General features: G+C 42.4%; 1 protein-coding gene across 1 annotated transcript in view; it reads left to right on the forward strand.

The window, feature by feature from the left end:
* The window catches only part of CSMD1 (CUB and Sushi multiple domains 1), a 2,397,241-nt gene that overhangs the window by 2,249,863 nt on the left and 130,249 nt on the right, over positions 1 to 17,129 (forward strand). Inside the window, exons 57-59 of the mRNA XM_033936341.1 lie at positions 97 to 279; positions 9,627 to 9,803; positions 14,586 to 14,765. Coding sequence (XP_033792232.1) covers positions 97 to 279; positions 9,627 to 9,803; positions 14,586 to 14,765 — 540 coding nt within the window. The remainder of the gene's footprint in view (positions 1 to 96; positions 280 to 9,626; positions 9,804 to 14,585; positions 14,766 to 17,129) is intronic.

Raw genomic sequence — 17,129 nt, forward strand, 5'->3', positions numbered from 1 at the left:
ATGATGGTTTTTAGCAAAGAAATAGTATATGAATAATTTTTGCCCTTGTTCCAATTGGTTAATATCAGACAGTAATTTTGGTACCATGTGTTACAGGAGCTAACCAAGGATTTTGTGGTGACCCAGGAATACCAATCCATGGGTCTAGGCTGGGAGATGAGTTCAAGGTAAAAGGTCTTCTACGATTCGCCTGTGAAATGGGATATGTGCTGAAGGGGTCTGTAGAACGAACATGTCTTCTGAATAGTTCTTGGTCTGGAACACAACCTGTCTGTGAGGGTAAGTTTGCTTGGTTTACAAAATCATTGTGACATTGAAATATTTGAGACTAAACCAGATTAGTACAGTAATTTGCTGCATTCACAATTTCACTTATTTTCTTGCTTTTATTTGAAATATGTATATTTATTATTAACCAAAACAGCATCTCAAATACAAGCATATCAAAAATATAAAGTGATTGGCCATGCCAGAATGAAAATAGTACACAACATATAAACTTATATCATATAAACCTATAGCCTTCCCCCCACCCCACCCCACCCCACAAATAACCCTCCTACCAAACCCGACCATTGCACATGGTAGGGAACCACAAAAATATCAGTAAGTGATAATATAGCAAAAATGTTATTTTATATGAATATTAATATTACCCTATTTAGACTCTCCCACTTTAGGAATTAGTTCAGGTATGGGATAAATTTGATACCATAGCTTTTGAGGAATTAAATCCTCTGGTAAAGAGCTTTTTAACACATTCTTGTGTTTTTAGATAAATGTCCCTTGTATCTTTTTTCTAAGGGCTCCTTTTACAAAGCCGCGCTAGGGCCTAAATGCGCAAAATAGCACGCGCTAAATTGCCACGTGCACTAGCCGCTACCGCCTCCTTTTGAACAGGCGGTAGATTTTCGGCTGGCGCACTCTAATCCAGTGCGTGCGCTAAAACCGCTAGCGCACCTTCGTAATAGGAGCCCTAAAATTCCAGATACTATAATTTCATGTTTTGTTTTTTTTTAATTTATTTGATTCTATGAAAGGTGCGTGCACCTTATAGAATCGTACTAAGCACCATTCTAGTCGGCACTGATTTTGTGGGGTGCTCTACAAAGAGTCAAATCCACTGGGCATTAATTTTTGCTGTTACAGCACAATAAATGCAAAAACTTGTCATACTTTAGTAAATGAGCCCCAAATGTTTGCATTGTCAGAATGCATTCATTATTTTCCAGAATTATATACCTACAAGAAAGCAGATGCATAAAGTATATCTGCAGGTACTTTTCCTGGGACAGATTCAAAGGAAAACATATAGGGCTTCTTTTACAAAGGTGCGCTAGCGTTTATAGCACACGCACCGGATTAGCACGCGCTATAGTGCGCGCTAGATGAAAAACTACCGCCTGCTCAAGAGGAGGCGGTAGCGGCTAGCACGCGTGGCATTTTAGCGCATGCTATTCCGCGCGTTAAAGCCCTAACGCACCTTTGTAAAAGGAGCCCATAGTTTCCACTTGAGATCTAGTGCAAAGGTCACAGGTTAAATGACCCATGCTCCACTATTCAGATATGAAACTTGCCCTACAACTAATCTGTTTCAACCCATAGAAGATGCCAAAGACTACATAGAAAAAAAGAGTAGCCCAAAATGCTATTCCTACCTTAAGCAAGAGTAAATATATTAGATGAGGAGGCTGCAGATGAATAAAAGGTGAGTTAAGTGTGGATTCAGATAACCTCATGTGGGCCTGGTTAGGGCAGGATCAGGGAGTGTTAATGGAGCCCAAAATGCTATCATAAAGTCTAACCTAATCTAATCTAATCTAAACCTTAAGTTTATATACCGCATCATCTCCATGAGTATGGAGCTCGACATGGTTTACAAGAACTTAAATAGTAGGTAGAGAAGAAGAAAAAGGTTTATATGAACTTATGTGTATAAGGGAGGAGAAAAAGGGGGGAGGATAGAGTTACAATTTGATGAAAAGCCAGGTAACCTGAAGGAAATTTAGCTAACCTAAAATACTGTATGCTGTACTGCTTAAAAGTAGAATTTCTGAATATAGGGGATGGTCTGTGCAAATCTAAAAAGTTGTGTGCTTTATCTAGAATTTACAAGATGCATATGAGTAAGAGAAATTGCACAAATACTTGGCAAAGAAGTCAAACTATTTGATGGATTGTACACTATAATATTTAAATTAACATTTTGACTGTATGCTATTGAAAATCTGCATGTGCAACATGGATGCTGACACAGAGAAATACCAAAATTGAATGTCAACAGTAACTCCCCATGGAGGAAAATGAATGCAAAGATCAATATTTCATTCGTGATTGCAGAAAACTATGAAAAATATTATACCTCAGGGAAAGGTACAGTCCAGTCAATTTCTGATTTGTAGATTAGACTTTCTTCCAGCTTTATTGGATATAAAGAACATTAGGAACAGGAAAAAGACTTTTTTCCTGCAGATATGATCTTCCACTACCCATTGGGAAATGGAATACTGTAACTGACAAATTAGCATTGATTTGTATTTGCCTTCATTAAGGTAAAAGCTTTCTAGAATTCCTTTTAATAATAATAATTAAAAAAAAAAACAATTTTGTTTCCATATAAACTAAATGGAAATGTAGTTTTATTATGTCATAAAGATCACACTGGAATTCTCTTTTCTGATATAGTAGGCTACTTGTTTGATTGGATTATGATATATAATGACTATGATCTTGGGGATGCATAATGGTAGGCACTGGCACAGTCAGTTGTTTCTACTATAAGCCCTTATGGAAATTGCCTCGAAATGTGGTTCTTCTGCTTTGTTGAAAATTTCTCCAGCTTTTATCTCACATGGACCCTGCATAGTGCTTAAAGCTACAACCTCAGCACCCTGAGGTTGTGGGTTCAAAACTCACGCTGCTTCTTGTGACCCTGGGCAAGTCACTTAATCCCCCCATTGCCCCAGGTACATTAGATAGATTTTGAGCCCACTGAATAAATTCATGTAAACTGTTCTGAGCTCCCCTGGGAGAATGGTATAGAACATGAAATGAATGAATGAATCTATATATATAAAATCGGAGGTATGTATGTGTGCATGTATGTATGTGTGTGTGTATGTGCCGCGATCACGCAAAAACGGCTTGACCGATTTGAACAAAACTTGGTATGCAGATCCCTCACTACCTGGGGTGATATGTTCTGGGGGTCTCGCGGCCCACCTGCACACGTGGGCGGAGCTACAAACAGAAAATCAGATTTCACCCATTCATGTCAATGGAAAAAAATGTAAAAAGCTGCCATTCTCACAGTAATTCCAACTATAAAACACTTTCTATGACACTATAACCACTAGGGACATCGTTTCTATTCTACTACGGACACCATACATATAGAGTTTGTATGTTCTAACTGTGTTTGTAACTGTTTCCTTCATGCACCCCAGTTCATAATGTTATTGCATTACATGAGTACTCACATATCCTGAACTAGGAACACAGGTTCCATTCAGAACCGGGAACAAACTGCATGGAGTTTCTTTTCAACCTGAGTTTCCACATATTGAGTTGTTTAAATCAATACTGAAACTTTTGCATGCCACTTATTCCAACAGATCTTCCTTTTCAGTTTAAGAGATTGCAAATTCCAGTGAGACTTGCATTCTCTATCACAATCAACAAATCACAGGGACAGACTATTACATACTGTGGAGTGGATTTAAGATCCCCCTGTTTTTCCCATGGACAAATCTATGTTGCTTGATCAAGGGTGGGTTCACCCAAGAATTTACCGGTATATGTTCTTGCTCCTGGAGGTGAAACTAAAATTGTTGTTTATAATCAAGTTTTGTGTTAGTTGTATTGTATTCATTTTGTCAAATATTTCACATTATAATTTGAATATTGTACTTTTTATAAAGCTGTAAAAAAATAATTTCATTCACCACTATAAAGTATCTTTATTTGAATCCATTTACAGAGTTATTGCTATAATTAAATACCCGTGTAACGCCGGGGCATCAGCTAGTAACTAAATAATAAGTACAAAGTCAAAATGTAGACACTATGCATTGACTTTGTATTAATCCATTTTGTGTCTTATAAGCGTGCAAAAATATATAGCTCTCAATATTTAGCTCACTCTGTTAAGCACACTAGCCCAGGGCCACATGATGACTTCTATAGGCCCTAGGCACTTTCTTTCATGGGCCCCCTCCTTCTGAAACCAGGTCTAATTCCCGGCAGCCAACTTGGGTGCATATCTCTGACATTCTCTAATACTCAGGGCAGGATTAATTAGTCGAGGACCCCTAGGCATACAAGTACACTGGGCCCCCTGCCCCGCCCCACCCCACCATGCGCCCAGGCAGAAACAGGAAGCTGCGTCAGAAGGAAGCTTTGGGAAAGCAGCACCGCTTGCAAAATTACAGTTCCCGTTGCCTTTCTTACCTGCGTTGCTTGCTTGTCTTACTTTCCGTCGATGGGGGGGGCGCGTTGTTGATTGGGGGAACCCGCGTTGCCAATTGGGGTGGGGGCCCGCATTGCCAATCCATGCTGGAGGGGACCATTTGGAAAAAACAGTGTTGATGCCCTCCTTCATCGGTCCCCCCTGATCATTTTGGGCCCAAGGCACGTGCCTACTTGGCCTATTGGTTAATCCTGCCCTGCTAATACTGTGTGCAGATTTGAAGAATGACCCTTATCTACCCATGTAACTCCCATTACCAAACCCTTTCTGAGTTGTCAGCATAGGATTTAGATGAACATTGTTATAGAACAGCAAAACGTATCCAAATCCAAATTACTGCCAATTAGTGCCAATAGTGGCAAATTATTGGCACTAGTTGGCTTGTATGTCAATTTGTTGGGCATACATCTTGAATTAGTACCCATATATTGGTGCCCAGTTTTGGGTGCCGTATGTATATTTTAACTGATTAAAATCCTGGTTTAAACCAGTAAGGAAAGTGTCCCGGTGTCTAGAGAGAGAAACCTGCCCTTTTCCAGCAGGAAATTGTCCAATCCTTACTTGAACCCCAGTGGGAAGCGCATTCCAGGTGTCCACCATACGTTGGGTAAAAAAGAACTTCCTAGCATTCGTTTTGAATCTGTCCCCTTTCAACTTTTCCGAATGCCCTCTTGTTCTTTTACTTTCGAAAAATAAAAGAACAAGAGGGCATTCGAAAAAGTTGAAAGGGAACAAATTCAATACGAATGCTAGGAAGTTCTTCTTTACCCAACGTGTGGTGGACACCTGGAATGCGCTTCCAGAGGACGTAATAGGGCAGAGTACTGTACTGGGGTTCAAGAAAGGATTGGACAATTTTCTGCTGGAAAAGGGGATAGAGGGGTATAGATAGAGGATTAGTGCACAGGTCCTGGACCTATTGGGCCGCCGCGTGAGTGGACTGCTGGGCACGATGGACCTCAGGTCTGACCCAGCGGAGGCATTGCTTATGTTCTTATGTTCTTAAGTCTATTCCTAGCCCTAAGGGAAGACAGGAAGGGCAGATCAGAGGGGATACCCCAGAGAAGAGCAGGATTCCTGCTACAAATCCACATCATTCCTTTTACAAGCACTACATGTTCTCAGGCTAAACCTCTAGCCAAACAATCTGACACAGCAAGGGTTAAAGAAAGGGGAGGGGCAGAAAAACATGGCTCAGCTGGTGGTTGCCCAGAGAGACAGGGCAAAGCAGGAACCTGAGTGAGATAAATTAAATCCAGCTGTAAGCACAGGCAGACAGTCTCCTAGGTGATCCCTCCCTAGATCATCTCTTCTAGGACACTACACAAAAAACCCATAAGAACATAAGAATTGCCGCTCCTGGGTCAGACTAGTGGTCCATTGTGCCCAGCAGTCCACTCCTGCAGCGGCCCTTAGGTCAAAGACCAGTGCCCTAACTGAGACTAGCTTTACCTGCGTACGTTCTGGTTCAGCAGGAACTTGTCTAACTTTGTCTTGAATCCCTGGAGGATGTCATTGGTGCCATTTCGGAATATAGCACTGACCCGGGTGGCAGCAGAAAATGGCCACTACTGTCTGGGACCCCTGAGTAGGTCCAAAATGGGTCAAGATAAGGGAGGTTAGGGGTCTACAGAGCTTACTGTTCGACCTTAAGGTTTTTTTCCCATATGTTAGTACAGGCTAGTGGAGGGAAGAGAAGAACAGAGAGGTGATGTGAGTAACATTTTGCAGTTCAAATGCCCTATATCTGGTAATGACTGAACAAGCCAATGTCTCCGAGTCCTTTTGTGTCAAAGTGTATTGGATATTTTCAAACTGTATTCGCTATCACATGAACATTCACTAAAGTGCCTCTACAGGTGTATCCGACCCTCATTAAAAAGGTGGTAACATGAGCAACATTCCAATATTCTTTTTCTTGTAGAAAAAGATCCTTACTAGCAAAAAAGAGGATTTAATAATTTAAGCATGATTAAAATATGATAAGCATCTTAAATATAAATAAATGCATACCAGTACTAGAGTTGCAGTCAAGAGGTTTGAATCATGTGCATTAAAACAGTGTAACTGTATAATTCTACTAGTGAATTCTCATATGCATTTTTATCTGGTGTGTTTTTAGTATGTGTTTCTAAATTATGGAGAACCTTTGTTACATATTTGCAAGTTTGGTTATTCGTGAGTCTCCAAAGCAATCTCCATGCTGCCTCCCGGACCCCTCCACACCTTACCTTTAAAGCCCTGGTGGTCTAGTGGTGAAACGGGGCAGGAGTGATCTTCCTACACTCCTGCTGCATGCAGCGCCTCAATCAAAAATGGCTGTCGAAAGTCCCCATAGTCTCCTGAGACTGCCGCGGGAACTGGTGGCAGCCATTTTTGATTGTGGCTGTGCACAGGGCAGGAGCGTAGGAAGATTGCTCCTACCCTGCTTTACCGCTAGACCACCAGAGCTATACAGATAAGGTGTGGAGGGGTCCGGAGCTGGTAGGGAGACTGCTTTTGAGGTTTGGGGAGACCTAAATTTATTTGCTAATTTTTGGTATTTGCAAGGGGGCTCTCTCTGCTCCTAACCCCCGTGAATATGGATGTTGTCGTGTTCAACTTGAGCAGCAAAACAAAATTCAGTCCTGCTAAACTAATGCAATCTAACCAGCTATTTATACATTATAAAATTACTATTTTCATATTTTTTTTCAAGATTTATGCTGTTATGCTATAGTTGCTTATCATATATTAGTATAATTAAAGGAAAGAAATACAGTGACACATTTTATTGAATATTAAAATCCTAATCCCATTATGTGTTGAATGTGCAGTATAATATTAACAAAGCCTTAGGCTTCAAAGTGCCTTGGTTCTTTCTGTTAAACTACAGCTTCTTATGGCTATTTCAATTTATTCAGCAACTTTTTTTGTCCTTTTAAGTCACATCCAATGGGAAGATGTATATATGGCGCTAAAAACTGCACGTGGAAATTTGGGCACATGCCCTATTTCCTTGCACAATTTAATTGAATAGCAAGTCAATTAGCACTAATTGTTTGCTAATAATCAATTTTGGGTGCTAATTGGCATCAATTAAAAATTACATGCATATTTTTAGATCCCAGGATTACGTACAGATTCAAAAAGAGGGCATGGCCATGGGAAATACATGGTGGATTGGGGCATTCCTGGAATTTATGTGCAGTTTTATAGAATAAGGCAATTCATGTGTAATTTAGGCATAAGAATTTGTTCCAGATTTTACTTGGGGTAAATCCTTGCACCTAAAATTTGGTTCGGATCCTGATGCCAAGCGCTATTTTATAAATGGTACACAACTTTGAGTGTCATTTATAGAATAGTGCTTAGTTCAAAATTATATCAGCACTGATTTTTCAGCACCATGTACAGAATCAAGCCCATACTGTTTAACTAAATAACATTTCATTATGGCTTCTGCATGGTCCATAGTATTTATTTATTTAATTCAATTTCCATCCCGTCCTCCCGGGAACTCAGAACGGGTTACAAGCCAACATTTACAGTATGTTACATTGGACAGTACATTTGGCAATACAATACAATATACTACAATACGATACCATACAACTAAGTAGCATAATGACAAGGCTGGACAGTACAGTAATTTAAGGACACCTAGCAGTCATTTAGCCGCGGTTTCATGAGGCAGCCTCGAGGCCTTTGCTAGGCTGGCTCGCTTCGATGATGCAATGCATACCGGCCTAGCAAAGGCCCCCGAGGCTGCCTGATGAAACCGCGGCTAAACTACTGCTTAGCGGCAGCTGTGTGCCAAAGTTAAAAGCACACAGAGCTGCCGCTGCTGGTCTGGGGGTGCGGAGACGAGGAAGGCAGGAGTCCCAGCAGATATGCGACCAACGCAACGGTAGGAGAAGTCAGATGACACAGGCGCCGGAGCCTCTCTTCCTGCCCAGTGAGCCGCAGCACATTTAAAATCTCAAAAGGCACACTAGTGTGCTGTGGCACACAGTTTGTGATACACTGACCTAGGGGTATTGTTAGATTATCAGTTGACCTTTAGGCCACAGCAGTGTTCCCTCTAAGATGTGCGGCTGCATGGCCGTGCACCTTTTAGCAGGAGGTCATGCAGCCGTTTAGCCCTACTGCGCAGCTGGTGGAGTCGGGACCAGTAACCCTCTGGTATCATGGTTCTTTCTTGTGCCACTTGGAGAAAGGAGTGACTTAGTGGTTTGAGCTAAAGCCTCAGCACCCTGAAGTTGTGGGTTCAAGCAATGCACTGCTCCTTGTGACTCTGGGCAAGTCACTCAATCCTCCATTGCCCCAGTTATATTAGATAGATTGGGCTAGATTCACAAAGCAAACCGATCATGTACCGATCGGTTTGTGACCCCTTTGCGATCAGATTTACCTCTGGCCCGATTTACTAACCTCTCCTGCGATCCGCTTCCAATCCGTGCATGCAAATGAGGGGAAACGCATGCAAAGTAGGCAGGGGCCCGATTCACCAAACAAATTTTGTGATCCAACTGGGCTGGCCGAGCAACCCAAGAAGCGACTGTTGGGGACCAGTCGTAAATGGCTTTCCAACTCTCCAGCTCCATTAAAGCCCTGCTCTCTACACACCCTGCTCTCTGCTGCCCTGAATCTCTCCTGCCTTCCACCCTAATGCTCTTACCCGGATCTCTCCTGCCTGCTCTTCCCCAATCTCTCCTGCCTGCTCTGCCCTGAATCGCCGCCCTGCTCTCTCCCGATCTCTCCTGCCTGCTCTCTCCCGAATTGCCACCCTGGCCTGCTCATCCCCGGATCTTTCCTGCCTGCTGCCCTGAATCTATCCTGCCCTTCCCTGCACTATGAGCCCGTGGTTTTAAGCCACGGGTTTAAAGCGGGTTAAAACTAAGGGCTTGCTGGGCTAAAAAGTTAGAAAAAAAGTTGTGGCTCGGATGGGCATGTGCAGACCATTTACGATCCTGTAGGTTCGTGAATCTAGCCCATTGTGAGCCCATTGAGACAGATCGGGACAAATGACTGAGTACCCGAAAGTAAACCACTTAGACAATTAATAGTTGGTAAATAAATAACTAACTAAAATAAATACTCTCTGCAAGCCCATAACTTACACTGACTCATCCTGTGCAAATAACTTTGTGAAATTGAGCTTTTCCTTCCACAACAGCGGTATCCTGTGGAAATCCCGGCACTCCAGCTAATGGCATGATCATTTACAGTGATGGGATTCTCTTCTCCAGCTCAGTCATCTATGCATGTTGGGAAGGCTACAAGACATCAGGGCTAATGACACGCCACTGTACAGCAAATGGGACTTGGACTGGCACTCCTCCAGATTGCACAGGTCTGTAACTTATCTTTTACAAGAAAGCAATAAGATAACAAACAGGTTGAACAAAAATTTACTATTAATTTTTTCCCTTTGAATCTAAACCATCTAAAGAAGAAAAAGAACAAATTGTATAACGCTTATTTTTCTATGGCTTTTCTCCCATTCTAAGTTAATTTTTGCACGAGAATTTCCATGTTTAAGTCATATTGTACACATATAAAGAGCCTCTTATAAAAGTACTATATGTGTAAAAACGTACAAGCGATGACAAGAAGACTCATACTTTGTGACCCAAGGTTTTATCCATATTGCTCAAATTACTCTCCAGTAAGTGCAAAACCTCTGTGTTAACTTTTGGGGGCATTTTCAGGATCTGCCTTGAGGTCTTGCTCCCTCATTTTTTCCCTCTTGCAGTTGACAGCGCAGAAAGACTAGGCCTCGGTACTTAATTAGACGCTTTTGCATGTGTAAGTTTCAAAAATGGTAGGCATACACACTTAAATGCATAAGTTCTGAAATGCCCTTTAACACCTGTGTGTGTTGGTACTCATACATGTAAATTGTCAGCTGACTTAGTAAATGATGGTAGATAAAGACCTGCATAGTCCATCCAATCTGCCTAACAAGGCAGCCAGAGCCGCACCCATGACTCCATGTAAATTTCACTGCTTCATGATTAAGAAAGTTGAGGTCATGTTTAGAAAACCTGTTTTTCAGTTGTACAGAGCTTTACTGTTATCACATTGGACTACTTTAATGTCGTCTATGTAGGTTGTTCTAAACAACTTTTTTTAAAAAAAATTACAAACAGTTCAGGACATGGCAGTGCAATTGCTTTTATCTGCCAAGAAATATAATGGTGTTACACTGCTACCTATAGAGGCACGAGTCCATTTTAAGCTGTTTACATAGATATGCACCAATATATATGTCAACCATGATATGTGTGTCAAACAGATAACAGTATCCTTAGAGATCAAAGTTTATTGCATTTTCCTAATCCTTAAACTTCATTCTAAAAAGGCTTTCATCTCTAGCGTCTAATATCAGGCAACAAAGATTTGGAATGCCCTACCTATTCATTTTAGAAGTTATGTAAATTACTTGATATTTTGCAACATTTGGGAAGCATATTTTTATGAGCAATATTGAGAAGTATATTGATGCGTTAGTATATGAATTTGTGATCCCAGACTCTCTGGTTCTTCTTTTTGTTGGAATCCTTATAAAACGTTATGATAGTTGCAGACAATAAGAATATTTTTGTATTTGTATCACAAACAGAGCAATACACCACCATGCCAACCACATATGGGCAATTATATATAATGCATGTTTGGAACACAATACCATATACAAGCTAAGTTTCCATAACAGCATGCCAATAGTTTGAAGAGTGGGCATAGTATTGTAATATAAATATATGATTAAACCAATAATTCAACCAAATTGCTAACACTTTGCTCACTACTGTGAACTGTAAGGTGCAGTGGCGTACCTAGTGTATTTGACACATGGGGCCAATTATTTTTTAACACCCTCCTCCTCTATATTTTATATATATATATATATATAATCAATAATCCACGAGTCACACAATAAGGAAAGGCAACATCTTAAACACTGCAGTGAGCACTAGAATATCAGTGCACCCACTGTGAAACTAAACAAGCCAGATTAACACAGATCGATCCTGCACAGTCAATGCTAACAGAAAACCATGTCCTTTTCATACACACGGAACATAGATATACCCTCTTCCAGTATGAAATAAGTCATCACAAAGTAAAAATAGAAATTTATAGACAAAATTAAACTAAACCACCAAGAAGTCAGACTCTGCATATAATGCAATACCACAGGGCCTAAGATTTTGGCACATTCTCCGCCCCCTCTCCCAAAACACAAATACATACCTTCTTTTTTTTTTAAGGTACTGTTCTTATGAATACTTTATTTCCACTGCACATGACAACTTTTGAAACTGAGATCTCATTGGCATAAATGGTTCTGTACAAAATCAATAATCTGTTTGAAGATATTACCCTAAAGCAATGTCCCTTCTAAATTGTGTGGCTGTGCAGTTTGCTTCACACCACAGCGCACCAGTTGCTGATTGCTGCTCACCAATTTGAATAAGGGAGAGTTCTGCACATCCACCAATCAGGGAGACAGAGCTGGAGCTTGATGGCCAATCAAGAGCACTTCCTTGTGTGTCCATCCAACTCCCCATCTGTTTTTCAGTAGTGAGCTTTGGCTGTGACCTCCCCTCAAGAATCCCTTGTCAAACTGTCCCCATCGTAATAGCCGAGCCCAGGTAAAAAAACCACATGCAGCCAACTTTCTTCCTGACTTCCTCTCCCCCCCTCACCTGCACTATGCTTGATAACTCCACCCCCCACCCCCCTGGCAGCTCAATGCCCCTCGATTTGCCTTAAGCCAGTCTTTGGCCCTGCACATTTCCCCCTGAACCAGGCCACCCCTTTCTGAAGGAAAGGCCCGATGCAGGCCACAGGCAGCTTTTCAACAGGACTGCCACTGGCTGTAGGGCTGAAGAATGGCTTAAATGTAAGCCACAGTTGGAAGGGACAGAAGGAAGAAATGATGCCGGACCTTGAGAGGGAGAGAAGGAAGGAATTAATACTACTACTACTATTATTATTAATTTTTTCTGTAGCACTACCAGACGCACGCAGCACTGTACAGAGTTACAAAGAGCAAGAAAACAGTCCCTGCTCAAAAGAGCTTACAATTTAAACAGGCAAGACAGACAGGATGTCATGGATACAGTTAAGGGGAACGGTTAATCAGCTGGCTGGGTTGGAGGGCAGAGGAGCAGGATTAAGGATTGAAAGCTATATCAAAAAGTTGGGTTTTCAGTCTGCTTTTAAACAAGGGAAGGGGCTTGACGGACAAACTTGGATAATTTATTCCAGGCATAGAGGGCAGCTAGATGAAAGGAACGAAGTCTGGAATTGGCAGTGGAGGGAGAAGGGTAACGTTAAGAGTGACTTATCTGAGGAACAAAGTTCTCTGGTAGGTGTATAAGGAGAGAGAAGAGAGGAGAGATATTGAGGGGCAGAAGAATGAACACACTTGTAGGTCAGCAATAAGATCTTGAACTGTATGCGATGGCAGATAGGGAGCCAGTGAAGTGAGTTAAGGAGAGGGGTGACATGAGCGTAGCGAGTTGACCTGGGGTGAGGAGGTGATGGGGGGGGGTGAGGAGAGGGAGAATTGGATCCGAGGCTTGAGGCTAGGTGGGGGAGAGAATCTTTCAGAAGCCATCTCACCTGTACTAGTTGATGTTGAACTATATTCAGCTGCTGTGTTTGTATCTCTTCTTGTTATAGATTGAACCTTTAATTTTTTCCAGTAAATTTGTTTGTCCTTGGCTTTGTTGTTTTAATTTAGATGTGTCAGGGGTTTATTTGGCAGGAATATTACATTTTTACCGCATGGACCAGGTTTGTTTGGGGTTTTTTTTAAATTGCCTTATATATCTAAATTTAAAACAAAGTTCTTGGTTGTAATTCTTAATTTATAATGTAGAGTGTGTATGATGCCATTAGGGTAATATAAAGGAAATTTTTTGCTCATATCAACTCAGTCCCTTGCTCATGAAAGATTTTGCTCACATGATCTCGGTCCTTAGAGGGAACATTGCCCTAAAGAAAAGAAAACATTATAGTATTTTCATATAGGGGTCCTTTTACTAAGGCGCGCTAGTCGATTTAGAGCACGCTAAAGATTAGTGCGTGCTAAATGCTAAGGTGCTCATTATATTCTATGGGCGCCTTAGCATTTAGCGTGCACGAATCTTTAGCGCATACTAAGAACATAAGAACATAAGCAATGCCTCTGCTGGGTCAGACCTGAGGTCCATCGTGCCCAGCAGTCCGTTCATGCGGCAGCCCAACAGGTCCAGGACCTGTACAGTAATCCTCTATCTATACCCCTCTATCCCCTTTTCCAGCAGGAAATTGTCCAATCCTTTCTTAAACCCCAGTACCGTACTCTGCCCTATTACGTCCTCTGGAAGCGCATTCCAGGTGTCCACCACACGTTGGGTAAAGAAGAACTTCCTAGCATTCGTTTTGTATCTGTCCCCTTTCAACTTTTCTGAATGCCCTCTTGTTCTTGTAGTTGTCGAAAGTTTGAAGAATCTGTCCCTCTCCGCTCTTTCTATACCCGGTTACCGCGCCTTAGTAAAGGGATCCCATAGGCCCTCTTTTGCTAAGGTGCGCTAAGAGTTTTACCGCGTGTTTAGCGCACGCTAAATCAACACATGCGCTAACCGCTAATGCGTCCATAGGATAACATGCACGCGTTAGCGTGTAGCGCATCATTAGCATGCACTAATATTTATCGCACCCTAAAAAGCATAGTGCACCTTAGTAAAAGAGGGGGTTAGTGATGATAACATTTATTATTTGCATTTATCAATATTTCCTGTTACTTGCATTCATCATTATTTCCAAAAAGAGCGCTATATGATATATATAGCACAAAACAGAAATATTTGAGTATAATAAATCAAAAATACATAATATTTCATTGTACAAGGCAGGCAAGAATAAGACAATACAGGGAAAGAATTAATGATTAATACATGTCATGCCAGTAAGGTAATAGTTTATCTTAACATTTCATGAGCTTTGAATTTGTTAGAAGAAAAACAAGCATATTATACTCTATACAAAAATACCTTTTAAAACTCTTTCAGAAGCAATATTGATATCAGTGGGTGAAAGCCCATCTTTACAATGATTTAAATATGTTTTTTGCCTTTAGTGATCAGTTGTGGAAACCCAGGATCTTTAGCAAACGGCATTGAGTTTGGAAATGATTTCACATTCAATAAAACAATAACCTATCAGTGTAATCCGGGCTATGTCATGGAACCTGCAAAATCATCTACTTTACTTTGTACTAAAGATGGTACTTGGAACCAGACTAAACCTATATGCAAAGGTAGGATTATAACACACAATTGTATTATTGTGAACATTTAGAGTTCTACACTTAGGTGGAAATTCTGTATAGGACGCCGGTTTCTGAAGCCACCTAAGAAGCATCTGAGAATCGCACACCGGTAACCTATACAGAATCGAGTGTCTTAAGGGACAGATACCTGACCCTGCCTAACCTGCCCAATTCTCTAACCAGTGTCCATGTCGCAGCCTGATCCCATACAATCAGCTGATCGAGGCAAGGGAATCCTTGTGCCACGATCAGCTGAGCAGCTGCGGCAGGGAACCCCTGAAACCTCCATGAACTTGGCCAGCAGGAGGGTTGACCACTCCCTCCCACCGCTACCCCCAAACCCCCAACATTGTCTGCAGTAGGAAGAATGCCCACTCCCTCCTGATGCCGACCCCGTTGATCTCCCCCAAACCCCTGACACTACTGACCCCCCTCATACACACACCAGTTAGCAGGAGGGATGCCCACTCCTTCCTGCTGTTGGCCCTGTCGATCCTCCGAACCCCCAACACTCCCCAATACCCACTGATATTCTCCAACATTCACCTGACACTCCCCAACACCCACCCGACATGCCCCGACACACACCCAACAGAGCCCAACACTTCCCAACACACCCTGACACCCCCAACACTTCCTCACATGCCAACATCCCCCTGACACCTCATGACCCCCCCCCCCCGGTACCATTAGGAGATGGCCGGCAAGTTGGATGCCCACTCCCTCTGCCAGCAGGCCCACCTCTTCCAAAATGGCAGACCTTTCCCTTTCCTGGTTCATTCTTGGATTCACCGGGGTGAGGTCTAAGGTTCCGATTGGCCCAGATGCCTAATGCCCCTCCCATAGGTGGAGCCTTAGGTACCTGGGCCAACCGGAATCTTAGACCGCCTTCCCACTGCATTTCTGTTTGCACTAGAGTTGCCTAAGACTCTAGTATCTGGCCAATCAGAGGCTCCTTCCAGTGCATCCTGGGAAGTCCCGCCGTTTTGGAAGAGGCGAGCCTGCCAGTAGGAGGGAGTGGGTATCCGTCTTGCCGGCCATCTTCTAAAGGTTTGCGGGGGGGGGGGGGGTTGGGAGGTGTCAGGGGGGATGTTGGGGTGTGAGGGAGTGTCAGGGGTTGTTGGGGAGTTGGGGGGTGGGAATATCAGATTGGTGTTGGGGAGTGTCTGGGAGTGGCGGATGGATATTGGGGAATGTTGGAGTATGTCGGGTGGGTATTGGGGAGTATTGGGGGTATGGCGGATCGACAGTGTCGGCGGCAGAAGGAAGTGGGCAACCCTCCTGCCTCGTGTTCTGTGGAGGTTTGGGGATGGCAGTAGGAGGGAGTGTGCACTCCTTCTGCCGGCTGATTTTGTAGGGGGCGGGTTCTCAGCCACAGCTTCTCAGCTGACTGCCGCAGGAAGATTTCCTTGCGGCAATCAGCTCTGTGGTCATGTCTATTTGAAATACAGATCAACTTTTCATTGGCCTACATTTCAGGTGCCTATCACAGCCCTAGAGAGATGCCTAGTGCCTCTTAAGCTCACCCAAGATCACTTCTGGACGAAACAACGCCCACGCCTAGCCTTGGTCGAGCTTAAGCATCCCTAGGTGCCTCCCTCCACCCATGACAGATGCCTAAAGTATAGGCAGCCTGCCTCAGTGTTTTTGTGAGTTTTTTAAAAAAAACTTGTCTCCCAGTTGTCTGGTTAGACAGCAGTAGGATGCCTACTGCTGCCTACTATAAAATTAACATATCTCAGACAATTGGCAACTCAATTCAATGATTTAAAAAACTGCAGAATCTGCTTTTAGATTTCAATGAACTACTTTTAATTGACATCATTTGTGTCTTGTCTGCCATCTGCAATGTTTTTCCATCATGTGCCCAGCTGCTGAAGCATCTTACTGTTACTGCAACAAATTTATCAATCATTGCTGGCATCAATAAACATTTCTAACATTTAATAATACTTATTTTCCTGTTCATCCACTGAACAGTTTAGGTTCTCTTCTACACCCATGTCTGAAAGACAATCAAGTTACCTTCCCAGATGATATAAAACATAGGCAACATAATCTTTGGGAAGGTTGTACCAAAACCAGATAGAAATTGAAGGTTCTATTTGAGATTTATAAAGAGTTGTTTCAGAATATTGTCCCTTTAATAAAAAGATTTAAATATAAAATTATAAGTGTTCGAGGCTTATGCAAATGAGGACACAGTCTGGGGCAGGGATGGGAACTGCTCATGGGGACAGAGCAGAGATAGAGATGGAGCCTGTGGGAATGGAGCAGGGACAGTGCCCGTGGGGATGAGGACAAACTGTCATTCTCTAGCATTCTGTGCAATTTGGGATATCCTTTGACAAT

The sequence above is a fragment of the Geotrypetes seraphini genome, chromosome 3, assembly GCF_902459505.1.
Source record: "Geotrypetes seraphini chromosome 3, aGeoSer1.1, whole genome shotgun sequence".
Lineage (NCBI taxonomy): Eukaryota > Metazoa > Chordata > Amphibia > Gymnophiona > Dermophiidae > Geotrypetes > Geotrypetes seraphini.